Here is a 26,095-nt window from a genome sequence, read left to right as displayed (position 1 = left end):
GGCTCCTTAGTACTTACCTGGGGTGTACTGCTGCATGTCTCACAGTTTGTAGGTTCTAGACTCTCTCCATCTCCTGCTTCCCTGTCCTCTGTTGTACATAGTTGAAAGCCCAACGTAGGAGGGCAGCCAACCTGTAAGAAAAGAGACTTACCTTTTGTGGAGAGATGAATTCCATTGCGTCCCAGGAGGTCCCTTGCACAGAAGTGTGGATCATGGTCAGGAAGACAAAACCTGTATGATGGCACCATCTCCAGGGCCACAGGTTGACTTCCCTGATGCAGGTGACGGGATGCCTACTGCGACTGCTGACTGGTAGGATCACCAAGAATACCACCTGAACTCCCATCTTCCTAAGCCTGGTCCCCAGAGCCCCGTAGTCACTCATGATATGGTCTGGACTACTCCTGGCCACATCATTTGTTCCCACATGGATGAGGACCATCAGATAGTTTGCAGAGGGCCGGATGAAGTCAGGAATTCTCTCTGTGATGTCCCTGATCCTGGCTCTGGGCAGGCAGCAGACCTCCTGTGCCTTAGGATCCGGACAACAGATGGGTCCCTCTGTTCCCCTCAGCAAGAAGTTGCCCACAACAATGACATGATGTTTTTTCTTCTGCTTATCTGATTGGCCCTGAGCTCACTCGGTGATGGTGGCAGGCCCTTCCAATGCACTTTCCCACACTGCACACTCCTCCAGTGCAGCCATGGCCTCATATTTGTTCCCCAGCTGCATCGGGGGACCTCTCTGTGGTGAGAGGTCTGGTGGCCTTAGGTGACCATCCTTTACTTGTCAGCATCTGCTTCAGGGCATTCCCTTGTAGCTTCTTCACCAGGAGTCTTGTCCTGCAGATAGTGAAAGTAGCCATCAATCTCTTCTTCAATCCCCTGCATCCTGCTCACCTCTGCCTGGAGTTCTCTCACCTGCCTCTCCAGGGCCTCAATCCGGGCACATGTGGGACAGGCGAGGGAACCCACAGCCCTACGCTACCTCCAGGTGTCAGAGATCCCACCAGGTGGACTCCCCCAGACATCCCTGACCAGTCTTGCCCGGCCCAGAGCGCAGTTTCTTCATGCCATGCTGCTAACTGCAGCCCCTCATGCCCACTAATATAATAAAAGGCTTAGTCTGTCCATAATGCTTCTAGCCAACTGTGCGTGCACCCTGAAAGGGCGGGTGGCGAGTGGCTGGATGGCACATGCTGCACGGGCCCAAGTTTGCACCACTGCCGGGGAATTTTGGCGGTGGGGCACATGCCCGAGCAGCCGGGCTGCACCCTGCCTGAGGGTGAATAGGGTATCACGGTGGCCACCCGTCCTGGATGCCCCCCAGAACAACTGGCAGGGAGGAGGGGGCGGGGGGCAGGGAGGGAGGGGAAGGGAGGCAGGCAGATGTGGGCCAGGTGGGCCCAAAATGGCTGTGGGGGGAAGGAGGGGATTGGGATTGGATCTGAAGCAATGGGGAGGGGGTGGGAGCTGGTCTGGACTGAAGTGGTGGGAGGGAGGAGGGGAGTGGGGTTGGATCTGAAGCAGGGAGGAGGGATAGGGTCAGACCCAAAGTGGTGGTGGGGGAGGGGGGTGGCTTGGGGTCAGACCTGAAGTGGTGGGGGGGGTAGAGTACTGTGGGGGAAGGGGGGCATGAGACCAGTCATGGGGCTTGATACTCATGCCCTCTCCTCCTGCCCCCATCATTCTTGACAGGCAATTTGCTAGTACTAAGTATAATAGATTGAATAAGGAACTGTGTTTTGGCCTGAGATTATGATTGCAAATCCTTTCTGGGCCAGTCTGCCATGCCTCTGTGGCACTGGGGGACTCTCCTGGACACCCCTGACCAGAGTCTTGCCCAGCCCAGAGTGTGGTTTCTTCATGCCAGGCTGCTAACTGGCAGTCCCCCAAGCCACTGCACTAAGGATACTGGCTCAAATAAGGAATTTGTTTTGAACAGCAGGTGGTAGAGTCCCTGGATGGCAGCTGTGGGTCCTAGCCTCCTAGCCAAGTCCTTCAAAGTGATTTGGCTAGGAGGTAGCTCCCCAGGTTGGTTTGCCGCTGGCTTGGACTGTGATCCATTTGGAGCTACAGTTAAAGGTAAATAGTTAAGGTTTTGTTTAGGGAGTACCACTGTTCCCCTTTTCCCTTGTAACAAACTTGTTTTAATTTAATATTTGCTAGTGAGTGAGCAGGTTGCTTTAAATTACAACACCAAGATTTAAGCTATTTTGCCAAGTTTCTGAGTGGTGGCTAGAGGTAAATGTGAAACTGTTAAAAAATCCCTAGGGGCCTCTATACACATGTTCTGGGGTGGGGAGAAGGGTGCTTTAAATAGAACAGCTCCCAGAGCCTCTCAAATTAAAGCACCTGCAGTGTCACAGGTATTCAGCATCCCACGCTTCAAAATGATGGTGAGGGTGCTTTAACAAAGCTGATTCAAAGAGCTTTAGTTAAAGCGGTGCTGCTGCCATTTTGAAACATGGGCACAGTGAATACACATGATGCAGAGGCTGCTGGCATGTGCTAACTATCATGCTTCAGCTAACTGGCAACAGACTCGATTGGGTCTGCTCTTACACATGCTAAGTACCACATGTCGGAACAGAGGTCCGTCACTGGTGCCCTATATTTGCATGCAGCCATTTGTCCTGCCATCCAGTGGAACAGCAACATAAAGTTTTTAATGGTTGAGTGTCAGTTGGCAGGCTTACACTCAAAAAGCAAGCATTGCGTTGAGCAGGGGGATGCCCAGATTTCTTCAGGAGGCTCCTTGGTAGCGGGGACATGTTCTGGGATGATTCCGTGAGGGTTTTGCCCCATGAACCCAGCAGAAGGGCAGCTCCTTACAGGAAGCAATGTAAATAGTACATGTGGATGGTGAGTGAACTGGTGCCTGGCGTGGCCAAACCATTCTTTGGGCCAGACAAAAATATGGTCAGGGTGTCCAGAAGAGTCCCCCAGTGCCACAGAGGCATGGTGTGGGGTAGCCAAAGAAGGATTTGTAGCTGTCATCCCAGTCCAAAATCCAGTTCCTTATTCGGATCTATATACTTAGCCCAGTGTCTGGGGACCGGTGACAATTGGCAGCCTGGCACGGCCAAACTGCGCTTTGGGCCAGGCAAGTCCTTCGTCAGAGATGTCCAGGAACATCCCCCACTGGCACAGAGACATGTTCTGCAGTGGCCTAAGAAGGATTTCCAGATATAATCCCAGGCCATAATCCAGTTCCTTATTCAGATCCATATATATAGCACAGTGTCTGAGGGGGTGGTGTCACTTGGCATCCTGGCATAGTCAAAAGGCATTTTGTGCCAGGCAAGTCTCTGGTAGGAGATGTCCATGAGCATGCACTGGTGGCACAGAAACATTTTATGTGGTGGCCCAAGAACCCCAGCCCAAAATCCAGTTCCTTATTCGGGTCCAGATACTTAGTACAGTGGCTGGGGTGCTGTTAGTTGGCAGCTTGGCATGCCCAAACAGCACTTTGGACCAGGCAAGTCTCTGGTCAGAGATGTCCAGCAGAGTTCCCTGGTGGCACAGAGGCATGGTCTGGGGTGGGCCAGGTAGGATTTCTAGGTATAACCCCAGCCCAAAACGCAGTTCTTTATTCAGGCCTATATATTTAGCACAGTGGCTGGGATGCTGTCTGTTGGCAGCCTGGCACGGCCAAACCGTGCTTTGGGCTGGTCAAGTCTTTGGTCAGTGATGTCCAGGAGTGTCCCCCAGTGGCACAGAGACATGTTCTGGGGTGGACCAAGAAGGATTTATAACTATAATCCCAGCCCAAAATCCAGTTCCTTATTCGGATCCATCTACTTTGCATTGTGGCTGGGCTGGTGTCAGTAGGTAGCCTGGCATGGGCAAACTGTGCTTTGGGCCAGGCAAATCACTAGTCAGAAATGTTCAGGACAGCCCCCCAGTGACACAGGCATGGGACGGGGTGGCCCAAGAAAGATTTCTATCTATAATCCAAGCCCAAATTATAGTTCCTTATTAGGATCCATATACTTAGCACATTGGCTGGGTTGCTGTCAGTAGGCAGCCCAGCACGGCCAAACTGCATTTTGGGCCAGGCAAGTCTCGCATCAGAATTGTCCAAGAGTGCCCCTGATGGCACAAAGATGTTCTGGGGTGGCCAAGAAGGTTTTCTACCTATAATTGCAGCCCAAAATCCAGTTCCTTACTCAGGTCTACATATGGTGTGTGGTGGCCCAAGAAACATTTCCATTTCTAATCCCAGCCCAGAAACCAGTTCCTAATCCAAACCCATATATTTAGCACAGTGGCTGGGATGCTATCAAGTGGCAGCCTGGCACAGCCAAATGGCACTTTGGGCCAGGTACATCTCTGGTCAGAGATGTCCAGGAGAGTCTCCTGGTGGCACAGAGACATGGGGGGGGGCGGCGGAGTCCAAGAAGGATTTCTATCTGTAAACCCAGCCCAAAATCCAGTTCCTTATTCAGGTCTATATACTTAGCACAGTGGCTGGGGTGCTGTCAACTGGCTTTGGGCCAGGCAAGTCCCTCATCAGAGATGTCCAGGAACAGTGGGCATGGGGGCTGTTGGTTGGCAGCCTGGCATGGCCAAACTGTGCTTTAGGCTGGGCAGGACTGTGGTCAGGGTTCTTTGGGACAGCTCCCCAGTGGCATCAACAGGAATTTCAGTTAGCCCAAGTATTTTGCCCCATAATCCCATCCTAATTTGACCTTCATTTAGGGTTCTGTACTTGATGTGGGATATTATTTTACATATTTATTAGTACGTATGCACAGCTAATGAAATTCTCTCTCTTTAGGGTTTGTAATTCATTAATAACAAGTTTTCATTGGTTCTACATTAGCTTTGAAAAAAGAACTGGGAACTGGGAATAAGGAACTGGGAATAAGGAACCGACTTCAGCCTCATGGCTGATGCTGCATCTGTATTATGGCCTCCAAAATCATCCGAGCATGCACAGGGGCAGACAGGGACCTGCCCCCCAACCTCTTCATGGGGGATTTCCTGGAGTCATTAACTCTTTCAGCCCCACTGCCTGAGCAGACCCACATCCTGGTAGCAGACAGAAAGGCTGCAGGGGGTGGGGAGGATGGGGGCGGGGTAGTGTGTTTTGGGGGGTGGAGGGGGACCCTGTCTGTACCTGGGGCAGCTGGGACTGGACTGGTTTGATTCCAGCCCCACGTTCTTGGTCCTATCCCCCACCCCCTGATCCTGAGGCACCAACCCCACAGGGGCTTATCGCATCCCCAGTTCCATGCCCCCAGTGAGTTGGGCAAGGCCAGCAGTCCCTGATGCCTGGGATTTTTGGGCCGGGAGGGCAGCTCAGGGCAGGGTAGAGGGGTTGGGGCTCAGCTCCAGAGTAGGGTTGGGAAAACACAGCCAGCAGCCTGAGCCCGGCTACTGGGTGTTTTTTCTGACCGCAGGGGGTTCCTTGATCCCTCGTGGTCCAGGCAACTGCCCTGCTCGCCCTTGACCCTCTAGAGTCACTAGCCCTGCCTGTAATAAGCTATGTCCCCAGGGGCAGCCACAAGCCCCATCCTCCCCCTGCAACTTGGTCATGGGAGCCCCTCCTCCACCATCCCCTCTCCCTGGGTAAGCCAGCATCACCAGTCCCTGGAGACTGCCAGACTGATTGTACCAGTTTGAATGGTGCTGGCACCAGACATTTGGGGCAGGAAGCAGGTGGGGGACTCTGTGTCTGTGACACCAGCCCCCCCACCCGGGGTGCTCCTCCCAGAGCCAGCAGAGAACCCAGGCTTCTGCGCTACTAGGGCTGCAGTTTGGTGGGGAGGGGCTTGGGAGAAGGGAACCCAGGCACTTGGGAACCTAACCACACCTCCAAAATCACTTTCAGATGAAGACATGCATCTTGGTGGCGGAGATGGTCATGGTGCAGGCAGGGGCCAGTGGTGACAGGCATTGAGCCCAACTTCTTCACAGGTGATTTTTTCGGTGGGTGGCAGCAGGGGGCCTAGATGCTGGGGTTTTCTCGTAGCTCTGGATCTATTTCCATTCTAGGGTTTATTGTATATGGGGCAATATGGCATGAGCATGTTGTAAAGGAGACCATAGGGTATCAGGTGAGTGGTATATGAAACAATATGGTAGTGGGTGTATTGAATATGAAACAATATGGTAAATCTGGTGTGTTGTATATGACATTGGATCAAACCAAACCCTGGGGGCCAAGGGGTGGGGGAAACTGGGGATTAGGGGACTTCCAGCCCTCCCTCCTTTCCCCCACCAAGTTTTCTGTGCATGGCAGGAGAGTGGGAACCACCGGGCTCTGGAACTGATGGCATCATCGGGGTCTGGCCTCACCCCGCTCTGGGCTGGAAGCCTCCAGCACTGCATTTGTCAGCTTGGCCTGTATGGGTGGGACACTGGGTTGGGAATGGCAGCAGGGGGCAACAATTCGTATTTGGAGAGACTGGGGCTGGAAGACTGGTCATTACTGGGGATGCTGGTCTGTACTGGGAGGAACTGGGAAGAGCAGTAAAGTGGCACCAGGGGTTACTGGGGTCTGGACTGGGCTTTGCGGGGAGCACAGGCCCATATTGGGGGTGATGGCACTTTCAACAGAGTGATCCACAGGCTGTTACTATGGGCCCAGCACAAGGCCAGTGACCCCACCGGTGCCCAAAGCTGCCCCTACACCCCTGTGCATTGCCATCATCCCTCGGTACTGGGGCAAGTGGGGGCTCTGGTAAGGGACGGGGGCCCTAATCACCCTGCCCTCCCTCCACCTAGGCTCTCCAGACTGTCTCTGCTTTGCCACCGTGGGACCGTCACCTCTGCTCTGCACATTGCCCTTGGTACCTGGACTCCGGCTGGGCGGGGGGGCAGAGCTGGGGCTGGTGGGGGACAGCTCCTCTAATCCCTGCCCACCCCCAATGATGTCATAGAAGGTGCACAACATATGTAAGAAAACATGATAAGAAAACCAAGCATCTATCTCTCTCAATGCCCAAGGGAAGGTGTGCATTATATACAAGAAAATACGGTAACAGAGCCATGCCCCCTCCCTCAAGTGACGCAAGCTCCCAGCAGACTCGGGCAGTGAAGGTTGCAGTAGGAAAGTGGGGTGGAAAGGAAGGCACTTCATGATTGTGAACCTGATGGGCATGACCAGCACCTGCCCTGAGCCCTAAGGAGCTCCTGCCCTACACACACCTTGCTGATGACACTGTCAACCTTGTATTCATGCGCCAGTGTTTGGCCCTTGGCTTTCTGCACCACTTCAGCCACCACAACAGGTGCAACTAGGTACCACCAGGTTGAGGGCAGGGGTGGATATGGACCAGGGTGTATGACTGGGGACTAGTACGACCAGGGACTAGTATGACCAGGTACAGATGAAAGTGGGTACAGACCAGGGGGTGTGGCTAAGGCCTGGTGGTCAGGGGGCAGCAGACCAGGCCCTACAAAGGGCCTGAATCTATTCAGCCTCCACAAGAGAATACTGAGAGGATATCTGATGGCCATCTATAAACTCACTAGAGGGGACCAGCAGGAATTGGTGAGGCTGTTCCCCTGGGCACCACCTGGGATAACAAGGAATAATGGCCACAAATTGATTGAGAGCAGGTTCAGGCTTGATATCAGGAGGCGTTATTTTACAGTTAGGGCTGTCAGGCTCTGGAACGGACTCCCAAGGGATGTGGTGCTCTCTCCTACCTTGGGGGTCTTCAAGAGGAGACTGGATAGATATCTAGCTGTGGTGTTATGACCCCAGCACTTATTCCTGTCCAGGGCAGGGGATCAGACTTGATGATCTGTTCAGGTCCCTTCTGACCCTAGAAACTATGCAACCAGGTACGGACTAGGGGGTTGGATATGAACTTGTGAGACTAGGTACAGATAGGGGGCAGGGATGGGGGTGGATAAGGACTGGTGTAACCAGGCATGGGTGTGGGGTGGATACAGATGAGTGTAACTAGAGATGAAGGCGAGGAGGGGGATATTGATCAGGAGGGAATGGATGCAGACTAGGTACAGACTGGGGAGGGGGCGGCTATGGACTGGTGAGACCAGGTATGGACCTGGGGGTGGATACAAAGCACATATAATGTGACATTGTATAGTTTGGGGGAGGTGGGATATGGACCAGAAGAGAGTGGATACAGACTGGCATGATCGAGTACACAGGTTGGGGGGCATGGCTACAGGTCAGGGGGTAGATACAAATCAGCACAGCCAGGTATGGATTGGGGATGCGCAGGGGAATATGGACCAGTGCACCCAGGTACAGGCTGGGGAGTGGATATGGACTGATGGGGGCAGACAAAAGAGGATACAGACCAGCATGTCCAGGTACAGACAGTGGTAATAGGTAGATAAGGACCAGCGTGACTAGGTACAGCTCCCAGGCAGTGGGGGAGGTGGTCAGAAGGACTTGGGGGACAGATAGATGGACATAGGGCCCAGGATGATGCATCAGGAATGCCATGACAGGGCCTGGCACAAAGAGACTGCTGAGGGGGGAGGGGTCTATGGCCCATCACAAGTAGGACCAGGCCTGGGGGCTGCTACAACCATGTGCAAGAGGCCATACAGGTGGCGAAGACACTGACCCCCACCCTCCCTCCAGTTCAACCTGCTGTTCATGAGTGTGCACTGCATCTGCACTTCTCCCCCTTGTGCCCTGGACCACACCGAGGACAGTGAGGTGGGGGAGCAGGAGGGTGGTCCCCCCCAGGGGGGTTGGCTGCAAGGGGATCCTGGCCAGGCTGTGGATTGGGGGCGGGGGGGGGGAAAGGGGCAGCTATTGCTCCTGGGTCTGTGAGGGCAAGACCCTGTTCCAGTCCAACACCATGGTTAGGTTAGCTTCCCCTCCCCTCTCCCACCTTGACTCCCTCCTGTGGGGTGTGGGAGCACCCCTGGGAGATGATAGGAGCTGTCTCTATTGCCGTGGAAGTATCCCAGTGTGCAATGCCCTTAGCATGACCCTGAGAGGCCTAGCCAGGCTCAGCTTTTTTTTTTTTTTTTGAGGGGTGGGGGCAGGGAGTCCAGGTTTGAACCCCCTCCCCTATTTCTCTGCCCTCCCCATGCAGCATGCACAAGCAAGCATCTCATTCAGTTCTCTGCCTAGGCCATGGAGAATCCAGGAGTCTTGACTGAGAAGGGCTCCCTGAGGGTACCCTACCTGGAAAAGCTCTGGCCAGCCAGGGTAGTGCTCTGGTTGCAAGGCAGGGGGAAGCACCCTGAATTCTCATGTGGGGTTGATTATGGGATGGGACACATGGGGGAAAAAGTTAGGGGAGCAGCACCCCTTCTCCCCCCTTGCCAAATAAAGGGGCTGAGACCTGGTTGGGTTTGGTCTGTGCTAGGATGTTGTGAGGGGGGTGTGGTTCAGCGGGGAACTGACCCACAGGTATTAAGACAGATGGACAGGCAAAGAGTGACGGCCACAATCTCTATTAACATGTCGGCAGCATGTGCCTGGCTCCGGTGCCATGGCTGGGGCTGGAATGTTATCAGCGTAGCAGGCAGCAGTGGGTGGGGGCTGTGGAGTGCAGTCCCAACAGGCTGGGTCCCTGTCACCAGCCCCACAAAGTCTCATGGAGTAGGAGTGGGGCTGTAGGGGTGGGAAGTGTGTCTGGGTGAATGGTAGTGTCTGTGGGAGTGTGCGTCTGTGTGTGGGGAGGAAGTGAGAGTGTAGGTGTGGGTGTGTTCGGGGGAGTGTAACTGTGCATGGAAGTGGGTGTGGGTGGGTGAAAGTATATGTATGGGAATGTGGGCATTGCTGAGTGTGCGAGTATATGTATGGGAGTGTAGATGTGTGTAAGGGGGGGTGTAGGTGTGTTTGGTTGTGTGGGAGGTAGGGTGTGGGGAGTTGTGGGTGGGAGTGCGTGTGACATCTGGTTCTAGCAGCTGGCAGAGAGGTTGGGAGTTACACTCCCTTCCCCAGCCCTGGTCTTGGAGTGGGGGAGGGAATCCTTCTGCCCCATCAGGGACCATAGCTAAACAGAGCTGGGGGCAGGGGGTCACAGGTGGAGGTGGGCAGCAGCAGGCACCAGGGCTCAGAGCTTGTGGGGGTTCACCCAGCGGTAGGTGCCCTCATATTGGAAGCCAACCCTCTTCAGCAGATCGTCCGCTTCGGGGGGGCCCCGGCTGGAAGACAGACCCCCCCGGCCACCCTCAGGTCAGCACTGTATGTTTACATGTGTGTGTATGCGTAGGGGTGGAAATGGGGCAGCCCCCGCCCTGCCCTTGAACCCTCCTCCCTGGCCCACCCATATCCTGCTAGGCCCCAGCCATGGCCCTCACCTGCCATAGATGTAGGGGATGGGCTTGACCTTCTCAGCCTCGATCTGGTGCAGAAGGGGGGTGAAGATGCGCCAGGCCTCGCGCAGCTCATCGCTGAGGGGGAGCAACAGTGTTAGAGACACCAGCTAGGGAGTGGGGGCAGGGGGAAGGGGCCATGGCCAGCACCCACCTGCGCACAAAGTGCATCTGGTTCCCGCAGAAGACGTCCAGGATGAGGCGCTCATAGGCATCTGGCAGCTTTACATCCTGGGGGAGATGGGGTGGGGAGGATGGGGGGCATTACCTGAGCTGGGCTGGGTGGCCTGCAGCTTCAGGTGGAGGGGAGAGGTGGGTCCTGTTGGCTGTCCCCAGGTTGCAGGGCAGAGCAGGGGGCATTTGGTTTCCTTCCCAAGTGTTTGGGCTAGAAAGAAATTCCCCTACACACACTAGCATCATTGATAGTTCCAGTAGCATCACTGATAGCGAGCACCATCCACAATGGTGGGTCACAGAGGTTGTTTCCCTCCCACCCCCACCCTATTTCTCGGCCCATCCGTGTGTTGGCTGCAGTCCATGCTGGGGGATGCAACAGGGTTGCGTCAATGCTGGGACTCAAACCTGGCTAGAGAATCTTGCCTTTCTGCTCAGGGTCACTGATGCTGTCTTGCAGTCAGGAAGGAATTCCATCCCCTGCTCAGATCAGCACAGGTTGGGGGAGGTTTTGCTTTTCTCTGGCATCTGACTGGGATCTTTCTAGTGCATCAAACCACCCTGGCAGTGGCCAGACATTGACATCCTCATCCCCTGGGGCAGGCTCGTAACAGGCCACGTGGTTGGGCCCAAACCTGTCTTTGGACTGCCTAGCTGTGATACTCTAGCCTTAGAGCAACTGCAGGGGGGCAGTGGAAGCCTGGGAGGGGGCAGGTGAAGGAACCCTGGTCCCTTGTAATAGTGGGAGCCATTAGCCCAGGGGAGGTGGAGGGGGTGGATGCAGTACCTTGTAGCGACTGCCATAAGTGAGATCGAGCTCAGACTCCTCGGGGTTGAAGAACATGCCAGGCTTCTTGGTCATCATCTTGGTGTAGACGGCCTCATTGGGCTGCACCCGCACCACCAGTTCATTGCGTTTGCACTGGTTTTGGAAGATGTCACCTGGGACATCCCGGAACTGCAGCCGCACCTCGGCCTTGCGCTCGTTCAGCGCTTTCCCGCAGCGCAGCACAAATGGCACCCCTGTGGGTGGGAGGCAGTTAAGGGCAGCAGGGTCTCACTCCCCCAGCAGGACAGCTACTGTGCAGCCAAGAAGGAGTTAAATAGAGGAAACCACCTCCCCTACAACACAGATGGTGTCCCTGAGGGCAGTAAGGGGGTTAAGGACAGAGGGTTCTCTCCCCACTCTCGTGCACAGATGCAGCAATTGTGCAGACAGGAAAGGGTTAAATAAAGCAAGCCTCCACTTTGCCCAACAGGTACTCAGCATTACAGGGAGCACCAGTACAGACAGGAAGGGGTTAACCAGAGCAAGGGGATAAAGCACAGCCCCTGCCCCAACCCAAAAGAAGGGTACTCACCATCCCAGCGCTCATTGTGGACATAGAGGGTGGCAGTGGCGAAGGTGGGAGTGTTGGAGCCGGGAGGCACAGTGGGGTCGTCACGGTAACCCTGGCATGCCTCACCCTGTCCTGTGGGGTCACCCATGTACTGGCCCAGCACCACGTCACCCAGCCCCACTGGTAAGATGCACTTCAGCACCTTCACCTGTGGGAACAGGCCCCCAGGGCAGGTCAAGGGAAGGGCAGAGACCCGCCCCCAGCCCCTTTCCCAGGCCCCGCAGCAGAGCAAAGAATGGCCAGTTTCATTCCCAGGCTTCTGAGCTTTGCTGCCTGCCCTATGGGATCCGGATGGAATTTCCCCTCCCCCTGTTTGGCATGACTGGCATTGTCATTAGATTCTAGAATAAACACACATGGTGATGAACTGCAGGGGTGTGGAAGAGATGCATGAGAGGATGGCAGGGGTGAAAATGGATTCAGGAAAAACAGATGGATTATAAAGCATGTATGTCAGGGAACTGGACAGGGTAAGGAGGGAAAGAACAAGGAGGAAGTGAGCTGTTGACATCGCGGTGACTCTCCTGCCTCCAAGACCCTTTCCCAGCACCAGAGCAAACCTGAGGGTGTCCAGTTTCATTCCTCGGCTTTCAGACTTTGTTGGCTCCCCTGTGGGGTCAGAAAGGATCCCCTCCCCACCCCACCCACATGACTGATGCTATCAGTAGATTCCAGAGTGAACACACATCATGGAGATGGATGACAGTAGAGGTTGGGATAGATTTGGGAGGATGTGAACATGTGGTCAGGGGTGGGGGGAAGTGGGATAAAAAGCACACACACCAGGTGCACTGGGCAGGGCAGAGTGGAGAGAGAAAGGAGGCTGTCAACAGTGCCGGCCCCCCAGGACCTGGTGACAGATCCCCCCCAGGGCCAGGCCAGGTTTGGAGCCCCTCAGACATCCTGGCACCCACCTTCTCATCCCGCACGTCGTCGGGGTGCGTGGAAGCTGGTTTCTCCATGGCCACAAGGCAGAGCATCTGCAGCAGGTGGTTCTGCATCACATCGCTTCCGGGTGGGAAGATGGAGGGTTACAAGGGGGGTTAGTGCCAGCTCCACAGCCCTTCCTTGGGCCTTAAGAACATGGCCCCCAACCATCCTGCCCCGCTCTGAGTGCCCTGCCCTGGCTTACCGGATGATGCCGAACTCATCAAAGTAGCCACCACGGCCCTCTGTGCCAAAGGGCTCCTTGAAGGTCAGGATGACGCAGGCCACATTGTCCCGATTCCAGATGGGCCCAAAGATCCGGTTCCCGAACCTGCCCAGGAGGAAAGCACAGGGCGTTTGAAGGGCTATGGAAGGGATTGTGATCTCATGTCCCCACAGCCAGGAACTGGCCGCCCCTGTGCCCACCTGAGCACCATGAGATTCTGCACCATCTCCTTGCCCAGATAGTGGTCAATGCGGTAGATCTGGTCCTCACGGAAGAGCCCCGCAATGTGGTTTGACAGCTTGTCTGAGCTTGCCAGGTCTTTGCCAAATGGCTTCTCCACAATTACCCGTGTCCAGCTCCTGGAGAAGAGGGTGGAGGGAGCATGTTACGTGTGGCTGCAGCCTGGTTTGGCCCTGAAGCCTGTCATCTGTCCTGCCGCTCTGTGATTTCCCGCTCCCCACACCCCCGTGAGGCTCCTCACTCCTGGCTCATGCAGGCCCTCCATTCATCCTCCAGCTCCATGGCCTCTGACCCCCCCCCCACTCCTGCTCCCCAGCTCCTCACCCCCGCCCCACACAGATCTGCTGCCCCATCAGCCACCACCCCCTCACCCCTGGCCCATGCAGGCCTGCCCCATTCAGTCTTCAGCCCCTTACTACCAGCCCTGTGTCCTCTGACCCCTTGCCCCTGCCCTGCATAGACTCCTTCCATATCAGTCCCCAGCCCACGCTCCACACAGGTCTGCCCCCCCACCCCCATTCAGCCCCCAGCACCTCATGCCTGCCACACATAGGCCTGCTGTCCCCCGACCTCACCCCTGGCCCATGCAGGCCTCCTTGATGTGGCGGGTGACATCCTCATAGACGCTGGGGGGCAGGGCCAGGTAGAAGAGCCGGTTGGCCTGGTTGCCCTTGGGCAAGCTACGCAGGTGGGCATCCAGGCGGGCAAAGGCTGCAGGCTCATCATATCGCCCTGACACATAGCTGTTGCGGGAGAAGAAGGCCTCCAGCTTCTCCAGCTCCTCTGGCACCACCTGTCATGTGGGGAGAAGTCCTGTCACTAGGGGAACCCAGACCCCAAGACATAAGCCCAGCCCCAGGGCATGGGAGGACCCCAAAACAGCTTCCCACCTCCAACACCCTGCTCCAGGATCCACCCCCCCTGACCCCAGCTCTGGGGCAGGAACAGAGGACCCCCACCTTGAGGTAGGGCTCGCTCTGATGCCGGATGTCAGCCACGGTGAGTTGAGAGCGGGCAAAGCCAACAACGTAGGTGTCGTCAGGCAGAAGTCCGTCACGGAATAGCCACCTGTGGTAGAAGGGGGTGGTGTATTAGAGCTGTGGGAATGCTGGGAAAGGGATGGGGGGCAGGGATTGGCACCTACCAGACTGTTGGGTAAATCTTTTTCTTGGCCAGGTCACCCTGGGAGGGGGAGGGAGAGGGAGAGAGAGAAGCGGAGGATGGGCATCACAATGGGGCACAGCCCAGGACCCCTCCAAACCAGCCCCTTCCCAATGGCTGTACCCTGCCCCCCTCTCCTGACACAGCACTGTTGTTGGCCCCATTGTTGTGAGACTTTTGTGCCTCTATCTAGGTCACGGAGGCTTTCCCCCGCCTGCAGTGGCCGGCCCGCTCACGCCACCCAACAGGACTGGAACTGTTGCCAGGCTGTGACTGCCCAGGGGCAGGGAAGGGGTGGATTTGGGGTTGCTAAGCAATGGGAATCTGCTGAGTCAAGGGGGCTGGGCCCTGGACAAAAGGCAGGGATGGGGGGGGGTAGTGCTGGCAAGGAGCCAGGCATCCCCTGGCAGCCAGAGACTCACGGCAGTGTTGGCACCTCCTTTATCTGCCCTTTATCTACCACAAACACTCAACAGCTGACCAAGCCTGCCTGGGGTGGTGGAGGAGGGTCCCAAGGCCCAGCTCCAGGACTGCCTCCATTTCCCCACTGCAAGGCAAGGAAGAACCTCCCCCTGCCCAGGGCACTGGCTGGCTGACTGCCCTGCCCCCAAGCTCCTCTGGTCCCAATCCTGGCTCAGGAACGAGGGCTCAGTATGTCCTAAACCCCCTCCCAATATCCCCTGCCCATAAAGCTGTATGTAGCTCCCAGGGAGAGGGAGGGTGTGTGTGTGGGTGTGGGTGTGGGGGGCGGGGCGTGTTGCTCCATGGTCTATGCCAAGTTAGGGCAGGCTGGGGCACAAGGACTGCACTCATGGTGACTTAGCAGAGCCAGGCTCCCCTGACACCCCCAACAATGGGTGCTCAGGGTACCCTCTGCCCACTCCCCACCTCCACCCGCCCAAAAACTCCTGCTGGGGCCACGCTTGGAACAGCAGCATGGGGCACAGATGGCATGGGTGGGAGGCACCAGCTCCCCTAGGTCTGAGAGGGTGACCTCAGGGCAGTGGGTTTGAAAGCACCAGGCTGCGAGGCTGATGGGAGGTCACAACCTCACTCCCAGCCCCCAGGGTGGTACAGCAGAGAGGGAGAACTGGTTTGCATCCCAGATACCTGGGTTCCTTGTGTGCACAAATAAGAAGTATAGAAACAGAGGAGATTGTCACTCTTCCCAACCCCCCTCAACAGCAAGAGGCTCTTGGGAGACTGTGGGGACCCTCCAGGGAAAGAACAGCACCATCCTGGCCATGATACAGAAAACCAGGCCAGAAGTTAGTAGTATTGGGAGGGGGCAGGGGCACAGCCCCATGGAGATGCCCCTGCCCTGCTACAGGGCCCTAAGCTCAAGGGCTGCTCCCAGGCCCTGGCCCCAACACCAATCCTGGGCTTGGGGCCCTAGCAGCGGACAGGGACTATGGGAGAACTACTCACAGAGGCGCCAAGGATGATGAAGACATGGGCATCGGCTGGGTGGAAGTCCTGCCCCTGGCACAGCTCCTGGCGCAGCATCCCGCACACCTGCGAGCGGCTGAGCTCCTGTGGCTTGGCCATGGTGCGGCCTGGTGAGCGAGAAATGGGGTGTGTGGCAGGGACAGCTTAGCCCACGCCCACGCGCTGGGGGTGGGGCACCCGTCCTGGCCTGACTTAGCCTGGCCGGGCCCTGCCAACCAGGTAGGTCCTACCTGTTGCAACAGGCCCGGGCTAGAGAAGAGAAGGGAAGGGCCGGGCCGTGCAGAAGAGAAAAGGGAAGTGGGGGCGGGGCAGAAGGGGAAAGGGGAAGCAGAAGAGAGAGGGGGGCAAGAAAGGAGGAAGGGACGGGCGGGCTCGGCGGGGACAGGAGGGAGCGGAGAACCCCCACCGCAGCTGTACCCGGGCAGGGGCCGGCACGGCAAGGCCCGTGTCCGGGATCCCCCGCCCCCTGGGAAAGGGACCAGGTGCCCAGGCCCCGCCCCCGCGGGAGGGGACCACGCACCCGCTGCTACCTGCTCGCTGAGGAGTTGGACCAGGATCCGGACAGGGGCTGGGATTAGGGCCGCGGCGCCGCTCGCGGCTCCCCATTGCCAAGGCTCCGGCCACGCCCCGCAACCAGCGCGGACCCGCCTCTCCGCTCCAGCCAATCAGCGACGAAGCCGATCGGTTGGCCCACCCCGCGACTGAACCCCGCTCTCCCGGGCTGGGCCACCCAGCGTCCAGGTTAGGGAAGGGAGAGCTGTCACAAAGCCTCTGACGTCACGGCCTCGCGCTCTGTGCCGCCATGACGGATGCGGAAGTTCCCGGCTATGGCGAGTTGAACTCCCGACGCCCCTTTCCCAAGTTTCTTCCGCCTCCGGGTCGTCTTAGTAACACTTCCGGGGTAAACAAAACAGCGAGACCGGAAGGAGGAAGTGCGACGCGGGGGCGAGAGTGGCCAGGTATTGCGGCAGACCTCCCCCTGCCCGGAGGTGGGGTCTGACCGTCCGAACCCCGCCATGGGGGTGGGATGCAGGCGTCCGGGGCCCTGATCCCAGAACAAGCGAACTGAGGCGTCCCCCCCACGCCCCCGCCCGCAGGGGCCCGTCGGGGCTGGATGAGCGGGACCCGCCGGCGGCGCAGCGCGGACATGGTGGCGCCGGGGGGCGGTGATGGGGCCGGCCCCGCGAGCGATGCTGACGCCAACGCCCTGCCCCAGGCGCCGGACCCCGAGGCCTGGCAGCGCCTGGCCGCCGAGAACCAAGACCTCAAGGGTAAGGGGATTGGGGGCTCGGCCGGGGATTCGTTGCCCACCCTCGTGCCCCGGCTGTGCTGGCCATCAGCTGCTTCCTGGGCTGGGCCCGGGCCCCGGCCTGGCCTTCCCGGTGCCCCTGAAGAGGCTTCAGCAGGCAAGGAGCATGTAGTCCACAGCACCTCTAGGCAACAGTGATCCCCCTCCCTCCCCAGTCTGGGGCTGGTGCAGGTTTTGGCGCTGGGGGCCAGTGGAGGCTGCTCCAGGGAGGGTGTGGCTGGCCCTGACACCTCTGTACTCCCCCTGTGGCTTGGCAGAGGCCCTGCGGCAGGGCAACCAAGCACTACGACTGCGATGCCAGGAGTTCCAGCAAGTTCAGGCCACGTGGCGTAAGGAGCGTGACTTCCTCCTGCTGCGCTTCCATGAGGCCCGCACCCTGGTGCAGCAGCTGCAGAATGAACAGCTGGAGGTGCGGCGACAGCTTGAGTGGCTGCGCAGCCCCTGTCAGGTACTGGGGAGGCTGGGTCATACTGCCGGTCTCCCTCACTCCCACTCACCCTCTCCCTTGGAGGCATACGGAGAGGGTCTCTGAGACACTGTCTCGTTCTCTCCCCAGCCTCCATCCTTGCCACGTACCCTGGAGCCGGCTGGGCTGGATGAGGCTGATACCGTGACTCTCACCCATGAGACACCTGTAGCGCTGATGGTAAGTGCTTCTGGGGCAGGAGGTTCTGCATGAGCATAGCCTAGATGTCTGGGTTGCTGTGCCCATGTTTGTCTCCATCTTAACTTTGCCCCATATCCATTCCCCTAAACAGCTGAGGGGGAAGGGATTTGGCCGGGGGACTTAGGCGGAGGAGTTGGGTAGGCCTATTGTCTCCCAGCAGAGGGCGCTGGAGGGAGCACAAGCAGCCCCTGCAGGAGGGTGCATGCCTGGCCCTTCATCCCCTGCCTGCCACCCTGCTTTTGCTCTCCCCCAGGCTCTTGACCCTAGCAAGGAGACCCAGGCAGTGCTGAAGGAAGCAGACACCCTCCTGTTGGGAGATAAGCCACTGCATAACCAGACTGAGCAGCAGAGGCTGCTGGTCAAGGTGAGGGTACTGGAGGGGGGGTCTGGAGGTATCTGTACTGATTCCTGTCTGAGCTGAGGTGGGGCCACTGAGGGAGGCAGTGTGGCCCCTCATGGCAGGACATGACACCAGTTCCTGGGGGGGTGGGGGAGGAAGGGCAGGCAGTTGAGCTGGCAATGGGGGTTGAGGCCAGGGCTGAACAGTTTCTGGTGTGTTCAGGAGAGCGGTGCCTTAGCTGAACAGCTCCTGGAGACCGAATCCTTCCAAGGGGCTGGGAACAACAGGTAAGAGCCATGCATGTGTTGAGTGGGGGGCTGGAAGGAGCCTGCAGGTGCCCCCCCATGCCCCCCCCCCAAAAATGAGGGATGATCCTGGCTCACTCAGTTGCCTCCTTTTGGGGGAAGGCATCGGTTGGGGGAAGGATGGCTGTCTGTGAAGCAGGCAACCTCCTCTGGGGCCTCCTCACCCTTCTGTCTTCCCCCCACCCCCACTCCAGGATCAGAGATGACCAGGCTGAGGAGCTGCACAGGAAGCTAGAGGAAACGGAAAACAAGTGTGTTGAGTGGAGCCCAGGGGGTGCCATGGTCATGGAATCCCTGGGGGAAGGGGGGTTAGGCAGTATGGGTGCACTGTGCCAGTCACAATCACCCCCTGCCCCCATTTCCCAAGGTGTGCTGAGCTGAAGCAGCAGCTGGCATCTGTCAGGGAGGAACTGAGCCAACTGGAAGTGCGAGGCCAGGAGACAGAGCAGCAGTTCCAGGCCCTAAGAAAGCAGCTGGAGGTGAGTGCCACCCTCTCACCCTTGGGGCAGGGGCATCCAAGCTGGGCCTCCTGGGGCTGGGGCTGATGCGGCCTCAGCTGCTCCCCACAGCAGGTGACAGAGGACAGGGTCTCGGTGAAGGCCCAGGTGACCTCACTGCTGGGTGAGCTACAAGAGAGCCAGAGCCGGCTGGAAACCTGCATGCATGAGAAGCAGGCGCTGGAAGAGCGGTGAGTGTGTTGAAGGTGGTGTGGGGTGCCTTCAGTGCTGGGGACTAGCTCATACCCTGCCTCCCTGCAGGGCACGGACAGCTGCGGAGCAGCGCCGACAAGTGGAGGGGGATGTGGAGGCTCTGCAGGAGCAGCATGGGGTGCAGCTGGATCAGCTGCGGCTGCAGGCCCAGAACCTGGAGACAGCACTGCGTGTGGAGCGGCAGGGCGCCACGGAGGAGAAGTGAGGCAGGGATGCCAGGACTTGCCGGGGGTGTCAGGGCTGGAGCTGGGGGAAAGGGTCCAACCTGGCCCCATGGTCTGCTTGTTGCAGGCGGAAGCTGGCACAGCTGCAGGTGGCCTATCACCAGCTCTTCCAGGAGTATGACAGCCACATCAAGAACAGCATAGAGGGTGAGAAGAGGGCTCAGGTAGGTCCCCAGCAAGGGCATGTGTGCATGTGGGTCATCCTCCTGGCCTTGGGGCAGCACTGCCAGGGTGGTAGGGGACAGCAGCACAGACCACATGTCCCTATCTAGGCCTCGGAGTGGCAGCTGGAGGAGCTGTCACAGCAGCTGCAGCAGGCAGAAGAGGCGCTGGTGGCCAAGCAGGAGCTGATCGACAAGCTTAAGGAGGAGGCTGAGTGCCACCGGGCTGTGCTGGAGACCATCCCCGTGCTCAAAGCCCAGGTGGGCTTTTGGAAGCGTGTCCTGCCGCCCTTCCTTCCTTGGGAAATGTCTAGACATGATGTGGGGCTGCAGGCATGGGGAGGTGGCCAGGGAAGCCTGGCTATCCCATGCTGGCCAGGATGGGATTGAGGGATGCTCCATAGGCCAAAGGTACAGGTGAATCCTCAAGTACCTGTCCCCACCCTAGGCTGACATCTACAAGGCTGACTTCCTGGCGGAGCGGCAGGCACGGGAGCAGCTGCACGGTCAGCGTGAGGACTTACAGGAGCAGCTAGTAACCTTGCAGCGTGACTATGAGGTGCTAAAAGCTGATGCTGCCGGCACCACGCGGTGAGACACCCTGTGCCTCCCACCTGGGCTATGCAGAGGAGAGGTTGGGGAGGGGGTGAGAATAGGAACCAGTTCCCTGGCACCCAACATGGGCATGAGGGCTCTGGGCTGCACCTGACCCTGCCCCCAACTGTGTTCCAGGGCCCTGATGGAGGAGATGCGGAACCGACACTCAGAGGTGCGCCCGCCTCTGCCTGTGCCCCCAACAGGTGAGTGCTTAGAGGACCCTGCTCTCTCCAGGGTTGTTGTCTCAGGCTCCTGTCATACCCTCTGCCATATAGACAGCAGCATCACTGGGGCTCAGCTCCCTATGGGGGTGGTCATCATCATGGGCTGGTAGTAGGTTCTGGAGATGGCAGGGCAGGGCAGAGCAGAGGAGATGCTGATGAACATGTCTGTGGTTATTCCCCACCATCCTACTCCCGCAGCTTACCCCCTGGCTGTGGGGCCATACCAGGCTGCACCACGCCGGGGGAGCATCTCTGAGGAGCAGCCAGATTTATGCTGCCCCAAGTGCCAGTATCAGGCACCCGACATGGACACACTTCAGATCCACGTGATGGACTGCATCAAGTGATGCCTAGAGAAGACTGGGGGGGCCTGACCTGCTTGCTCTCTGCTTCCCCCTTCCCTCCCCCATGGAGGACTGGTAGGACCAGCAAGGGCTGTTTCTCTCCCCCCACCCCTGATAGCTGTACCCTTCACCTGATCAGTGTCATGCTGGTTCTGGATGCCTGGGTTCATGCTTCCTGTTGGCCTCCTTGGTGCCTTTGGGGTGGGGGAAGCAGGAAGGGCTGGGTTCCTGCCTGGTGCAACATTGAAAGTGATCTGCTGTAATTCAGGGATGAGGCTACTCAGGGCTGGGGGGGACAGATAAATGGACTGGCATGGTTCTCCCTCTCCTGTGTCTGATGGCCTGTTTGTTTAGTCAGCCCAGGGGGCTGCAGGAAGCTTCAGCCCCTGCCTCAGGAACACTGGATAGGGGATAACCTCTCTATTCTCCCATAGCTCACCATTCAGTGCCTTACAATGATCGTGCTGCCCTCGTACTTTTACATGCCCCCTGGTTCTTCATCCCTGTGACTGACCTTCTGCTGTGGTGGCTGGGTCTAGGCTCTCACCTTCCTTTTAATGTTGATTAAATCCTGAAGTCCAATCTGAGTCTCTTGCCCTCAGGTCCTTTGTCTTCCTGTCTGTCCCCTAGGCATCTCAAAAGTGGTCTCCACTACTCCTTGCAGGGACTTTTTCCTTGGCAAAAGCTACCCCCCAGAAGCTCACCCTACTGCTGCCACCAGAGCAACACCCACAGCAGGTCTAGAAACTGACATTTATTGAACAAATCACCAAGAATTTACAACTCCAGAAATAACCCACCCGCGCTGGATGCGAATGCCCCTCCCCTCCCCTTCCAGGGTCTTCAGCTCCTCCTGGCCCCAGGACGGGTTTAAGGGGAGGAACTTCATGCAGGGGGGGAGGCTTGGGCCCAGCCAGAGTAGCTTAAACCAAAGCCCTCCCAACCTTCCTACCAGCTGCTCAGTCTGGTAGAGGCAGGGAGGGCCCCCCAAGGAAAGCAAGTATATTACAATAAATAATTCCAGACGCATATTGATCACTTGCAGTTGAGAGGCAGCAGAAGTGACACCACCTCTGCCTGCATTTGCCCTTGATAATTAACCTGCCACGTGTTGGAATTAATCAGCCACGTGACCTGGAATCAGGATGGAGGGGGGGGGGAGGCAGCATCCTGGGGCCAGTGGTCTTGGCCTGGGGAAAGGGAGCAGGTTACCGTCCTCCTTGAGTTGCGCTGAGCTTGGCAGGCCCCTGTAGGAGAGGGAGCAGCCAGCTCCCATTCCCAAAGCTGAGGTGCCCAGCTAACCCCAGCAGCTACAGGGCCCAGAGGAAGGGGGCTCGGCGTTCTCAGGAGGCAGCACCCTCAGGGCTGGCCCCAGCTGTGTTGTCTGTGGGCGAGGCAGTGGCTGCAGCCCCCCGAGGTGTCACCTCGATGATGCGGGGCTTGTCAATGATGCGTGCAGTCTGGTTGCCCTTTTCCACGATGCCGATGATCCAGGCCTGGTGGCCCTCACCATGCTTGGGGGACTTGATCTCAGCACAGAAGCGTGCTGCCTGCTCTCGGGGTAGGCAGATCAGAAGCCCCCCTGCAGAGATGGGGTGCCATGTAAGCAGGAATGCTGCCCTAGCCTTAACCTCAGTACCACTCCTTTCCCTGCCCCTGCGACTGCCCGGCCGTTGGGAAGGCTGAAATCCAGGCTCTAGCTAGGGACACTGTCTCAGATATGGAGGTCAGTGCAGGGGAATGAGGGTGCGTACAGGCTTGGAACAGCTGCTAGAAACTCAGTGACCAAGGTCACCAGGCTCCTGAGGGTGGAGGGGGTTGCTTTGGACCCCTCCCTATTTGCCAGTGCCAATCTCTTGCCCTCTACCCAGCCCCCATCACCTGAACTCTTGCACCCAACATTCCTGTGCTGCCTTGGCCCTGCAGCTTGAGGCCTGGCCCACCCCCAGACCTATCTTGCCCTCAAGACACAGACCCTCAGACTCATGCTCGGCCTGATCCTGGCACCTTGTCTGACAAACAAGGGGTGAAGGGGCCACCCTGCCCTACCTGAGGTCTCGGGAGATGTGCCCTGAAGCAGCCCAGAGCGGTTCCCGCAGGCCTTGCTGACCGCAGCCATCTTGGCAATGATGGGCAGATTGTGGATGACAAAAGAAACTTCGTGGCGCTGCTGCCTGGCTAGGTTCTGTGCATGGCCCAAGATCCCGAAGCCCGTGATGTCTGTGGCTGCGTGAGCGTTGAATGTGTGCATCAGGCTGGCTGCTGCAGAGGTGAGGGGTAGGTGAATGGAGAACTTAGTATGGCCTCATATACCAGCCCAAAAGCATTGGCTCCTGCTATTCATCCTCCTGCTCTCTGGCCGAGGCACTCTCTGCTTTCCCCAAGGAAGGGGTGGGGGGTGGGGGGGAAGGGCTTGCTCATTCCTGCCATGGTACAGGCTTGCTGTTGCTCCAACCTGGTACTGTGCCCCGTGGCCAGGTACCAGGAGAGAGGGTGTGCCATGAACCCTGGAGGCCTCAGCCCCTGCTGTGGGCACCAACCTGTTCGGTTCAGCATCGCCATGCTGAACATAGCTTCCTGGTAGGCCAGCTCCACATCCTCCTTGGATACCACCAGCTTGATCTTGTTCCACCGGTCAGGCTGGAGAGGAAGCAAGAGTGTAGAAAATGCAGGAGGGGACAGGAGTTACGGGGAGTTCACAAGAGCTGGGGAGTACATACGTTATCCAGCCACTGGTGAGCGGTGACAGCCACCTGTGTACCCAGGGGCTTCGTGAGAACCAGCACATCACCAGGAACTGCGTTGTCTGGCCTGGAAAGGATACGACCATGAGCTGCACACCTTGCTCCACCTGCCAGGCCCCCATGCCCCCTGCCACCCCTCTAAACCCTGTCCTTCAGGCAGCCAGTGTGTGCACACCTGCAGCCTGTTCTAGTCCTGTAGGCAGCAGAGGTCCAGCCTCTGGAGTGTCCCCCTCGCCCCCACAACTCACACCTGCCCTCCACAACTCACATGATGAACTCATTGGGCTGGCAGACCACAGTGGCAACACCCCCAACAATGATCCAGGGGTTCACCACAGTCTGACCACCTGTCACCGATGTGCCGCCATCCTCTGCAGCATCCCGGAAGCCTTTGATGATCAGTGGCATGATCTTCTCACGTTCCTGGAGAATTGGGAAAGAGATCAGGGTAAACCACCAAATGGAGATGGTGGCACTTCAGCTGTTGGGGAGATGGGGAATGGACACTCCAGAGGCAGCAGTGGGGCAAAGAACCTGAGCTGTACCAGGAGCTTGTGCTTCATGCAGAGGGGACTGACATGGAGGTGGGGAACAGCTGGCCTTGGAAGGACAGACAAAGACTAACAACTTTGCACTTGTCCTTAGTCTTATCATGCTGCAGATAAGCTAGAACATTTTCTAACCAGTTGCAGGCAGTTTCCATTCTATCCCCATCCTACTAAGCACCTGCAGCAGTTGACAACACAGCATGTGCTCTACTCTAGCTCCACAATCCCTAAGATGGTACTTGGCTTGAGACAAACTCTTGCAGCCCCTAACTGCTGCCTCTTTGCTACTGAACCATTGCTAATGATTGGATACAACTGCCCAGCCATCAGCTGTTTCCTTAGCACTGTGTCTGTCAAGCTTGGCTACACACAAGGCAGCCTCCAAAGCCTCACTGAAGTCCAGAGACATCAGAACTACTGCTTATTCCCTATACTCAAAACCTGTTAAAGCCTTCCTGCATCTGACCCTAGAGAAAGAAGGACAAAGGAGTCTAGAGGCTCTGGCTGTGAGCAAACAAACATGAGGGAGGCTTTGGACTAAGATAAAGAAAGAAGGGTGCAGGACGAAGGGCTCAGAAATGCTGCTGGGAGCTGCCTGCAAGACACGTGGCAGGGGAGTACGCAGATAACTCCAATGAGAAGGAACCTGCATGAAACCCAAGTGGCTCTTTCCCCCTCCACTGGCACCATGCCCAAATCAAAGGCTCCTCCCCTCCTTTCCATGAGCCAGCTTAAGGGCCCTGACACAAAAAACAGATTTGGGCAATGGCAAGGAAACCAAACTGTGCTGCTGGGGCCTGGGAATCCAAGCTGCACTAGCAGTGAGAAGCAAAACTCATGGGACATGGGGCACAGTGGGAAAGCTGTAAGGAAAACCCACCCCCACACATGAAGCCTCACCTCATCAGTCATCTTTTGGCTGACACTGAGCAGCATCAGCATGTTGTCACACTCTGTGATGCCCATGGCGTAGAGATCACTCAGCACGTTGGCACAAGCGATGCGACCCTAAGACAGGGACATGTGGATTGTGCCTCAGGCCTAGCTCCAGGCTCCCCAAACACTCCCATTAGTCAAGGGCAGCCAGCTGGCCTATCCACGCCCCCTCCCTCTGCCACAGATCAACAGCCAAAGACTGTCCTCAGCCCCTCCCAGGGTGTTGTGCAAGCTGCTTGCCCCACCAAGGGGCTCAGATGTGGGGACTCTCCCCAGTAGGACCCACCATCATGTAAGGATCCTCCACGAGAGGGTAGAAGAAATCCGTGGTCTGGACGAGAGAGAGGCCCCCGTGCCTCAGGGGAATGACGCATGAGTCCATCCCGATGCCTACGGGGGGGGCGAGAAACAGCCGCCACCGGAGGCCGCTACCAAGTCCTGGCCGCCGACAACAGCGGCCTCGGGTTCGGCCCGGTGCCCTCCCCGGAATCGATGCCACCCCCCAACCCCAGCTCCGGCTGCGAGGCCCGCCTGCCCCCCCAGCCCGCCGCGCGCAGGGCGCTCACCGAGGGCGGGGGGCGCGGCGCCGGGTTCGGACATGGGCCCCTCCCCAGCCGCGCGGGCTCCGCCGAGTCCCGCCAGGAGCCTGAGCAGCGTCTCCTGCGGGACTTTGCAGCCTCAGCCGCGCAGTTCCCCGAAGCCCGTGAGGCGCCAGCCCGGGCTCAGCCCCAGAGCCTCGGGCTCGAAGGGCCGGTAGCCTGGAGGCGGCGGTGGGGCCGGGGTAGCGGCGGCCGTGGACGGCAATGCCACAGCCGAGGGAGAGCCCGCCAGCGCCGCCATCTTGGATCAGAAACCTGGGCAGCCACTTCCGCCCGGCGCGAGGTCTGCCGCTAATCTCGCGAGAATCCCCCAGACGCCCGCTTCGATGAGGAAATCGCGCGTCTCAGTCTGTACTAGTGCGCATGTCCGCAAAGCACCACGGGAAACGTAGTTGTTCGCGTCTCCCCCGCGCAGAGCGTAGCAAATGGCGCGGTGGGGGGGGCCTTTCAGGTGCGTGCCCAGGGCTTGTCGCGACGCCCCTTGGAGGTGTTGTTAGGACTCTCCTGCCTTCATCTGGCGAAAATACCCAAATTGTACGAG

The 26,095-nt window shown here is 58.0% G+C and overlaps 3 protein-coding genes across 9 annotated transcripts; 1 reads left to right on the top strand and 2 right to left on the bottom strand.

The window, feature by feature from the left end:
- Window positions 1-9,386: 9,386 nt before the first annotated feature.
- G6PD (glucose-6-phosphate dehydrogenase) lies at window positions 9,387-16,522 on the bottom strand. Of its 6 annotated transcripts, none has more exons than XM_090058975.1 (13): window positions 16,367-16,500; window positions 15,826-15,953; window positions 14,381-14,418; window positions 14,196-14,304; window positions 13,812-14,029; window positions 13,197-13,355; window positions 12,976-13,101; window positions 12,758-12,851; window positions 11,805-11,991; window positions 11,231-11,466; window positions 10,424-10,500; window positions 10,255-10,347; window positions 9,387-10,098 (listed from the first exon to the last, which is right to left on the bottom strand). In XM_090058975.1, the coding sequence occupies exons 2-13, from the start codon at window positions 15,943-15,945 to the stop codon at window positions 10,008-10,010; spliced, it is 1,548 nt and encodes a 515-aa protein (XP_089915101.1). In that variant the 5' UTR covers window positions 15,946-15,953; window positions 16,367-16,500; the 3' UTR covers window positions 9,387-10,007. The 6 variants fall into 6 exon arrangements, with proteins under 6 accessions (XP_089915101.1, XP_089915106.1, XP_089915102.1 ...); XM_090058980.1 differs by having other exon boundaries at window positions 16,377-16,479; XM_090058976.1 differs by lacking the exon at window positions 16,367-16,500 and adding an exon at window positions 16,077-16,218.
- Window positions 16,523-16,639: 117 nt separating this feature from the next.
- IKBKG (inhibitor of nuclear factor kappa B kinase regulatory subunit gamma) lies at window positions 16,640-21,314 on the top strand. 2 transcript variants are annotated; one of them, XM_090058974.1, is made up of 15 exons: window positions 16,640-16,805; window positions 16,944-17,117; window positions 17,413-17,564; window positions 17,712-17,801; window positions 18,076-18,186; window positions 18,385-18,449; window positions 18,662-18,718; window positions 18,835-18,946; window positions 19,037-19,155; window positions 19,226-19,378; window positions 19,469-19,565; window positions 19,674-19,823; window positions 20,011-20,153; window positions 20,295-20,362; window positions 20,582-21,314. In XM_090058974.1, exons 1-15 carry the CDS (start codon window positions 16,649-16,651, stop codon window positions 20,728-20,730), a joined length of 1,797 nt encoding a protein of 598 aa, XP_089915100.1. In that variant the 5' UTR covers window positions 16,640-16,648; the 3' UTR covers window positions 20,731-21,314. The 2 variants fall into 2 exon arrangements, with proteins under 2 accessions (XP_089915100.1, XP_089915099.1); XM_090058973.1 differs by having other exon boundaries at window positions 17,413-17,603.
- Window positions 21,315-21,461: 147 nt separating this feature from the next.
- LOC149858455 (selenide, water dikinase 2-like) lies at window positions 21,462-25,823 on the bottom strand. The gene is made up of 8 exons (XM_090058982.1): window positions 25,522-25,823; window positions 25,242-25,345; window positions 24,920-25,027; window positions 23,740-23,894; window positions 23,448-23,538; window positions 23,268-23,367; window positions 22,777-22,989; window positions 21,462-22,309 (listed from the first exon to the last, which is right to left on the bottom strand). Exons 1-8 carry the CDS (start codon window positions 25,553-25,555, stop codon window positions 22,071-22,073), a joined length of 1,044 nt encoding a protein of 347 aa, XP_089915108.1. The 5' UTR covers window positions 25,556-25,823; the 3' UTR covers window positions 21,462-22,070.
- Between the last annotated feature and the right edge of the window lie 272 nt (window positions 25,824-26,095).

Source organism: Crocodylus siamensis, chromosome 8, assembly GCF_052110815.1.
Source record: "Crocodylus siamensis isolate JL-2025a chromosome 8, ASM5211081v1, whole genome shotgun sequence".
Classification (NCBI taxonomy): Eukaryota; Metazoa; Chordata; order Crocodylia; family Crocodylidae; genus Crocodylus; species Crocodylus siamensis.
This window is presented reverse-complemented; position numbering and strand designations above follow the sequence as displayed.

Bases quoted from the DNA above. Each gene is read 5' to 3' on its own strand.
- G6PD (XM_090058980.1), bottom strand. From the start codon at position 16,452: ATGGGGAGCCGCGAGCGGCGCCGCGGCCCTAATCCCAGCCCCTGTCCG. The intron at 13,356-13,811 runs GTGAGGTCGGGG...CCTCTTCTCCAG, and splicing joins GAGGCCTGCATGGGCCAGGG to GAGCTGGACACGGGTAATTG. The intron at 12,852-12,975 runs GTAAGCCAGGGC...CCCACCCGGAAG, and splicing joins GATGAGTTCGGCATCATCCG to CGATGTGATGCAGAACCACC.
- IKBKG (XM_090058973.1), top strand. From the start codon at position 16,649: ATGACGGATGCGGAAGTTCCCGGCTATGGCGAGTTGAACTCCCGACGC. The intron at 16,806-16,943 runs GTATTGCGGCAG...CCCCGCCCGCAG, and splicing joins GCGGGGGCGAGAGTGGCCAG to GGGCCCGTCGGGGCTGGATG. The intron at 18,947-19,036 runs GTGAGTGCCACC...TGCTCCCCACAG, and splicing joins CCCTAAGAAAGCAGCTGGAG to CAGGTGACAGAGGACAGGGT.
- LOC149858455 (XM_090058982.1), bottom strand. From the start codon at position 25,555: ATGTCCGAACCCGGCGCCGCGCCCCCCGCCCTCG. The intron at 25,346-25,521 runs GTGAGCGCCCTG...CCCCCCCCGTAG, and splicing joins CGCCGCGCCCCCCGCCCTCG to GCATCGGGATGGACTCATGC. The intron at 23,895-24,919 runs GTGAGGCTTCAT...CCAATTCTCCAG, and splicing joins GCCAAAAGATGACTGATGAG to GAACGTGAGAAGATCATGCC.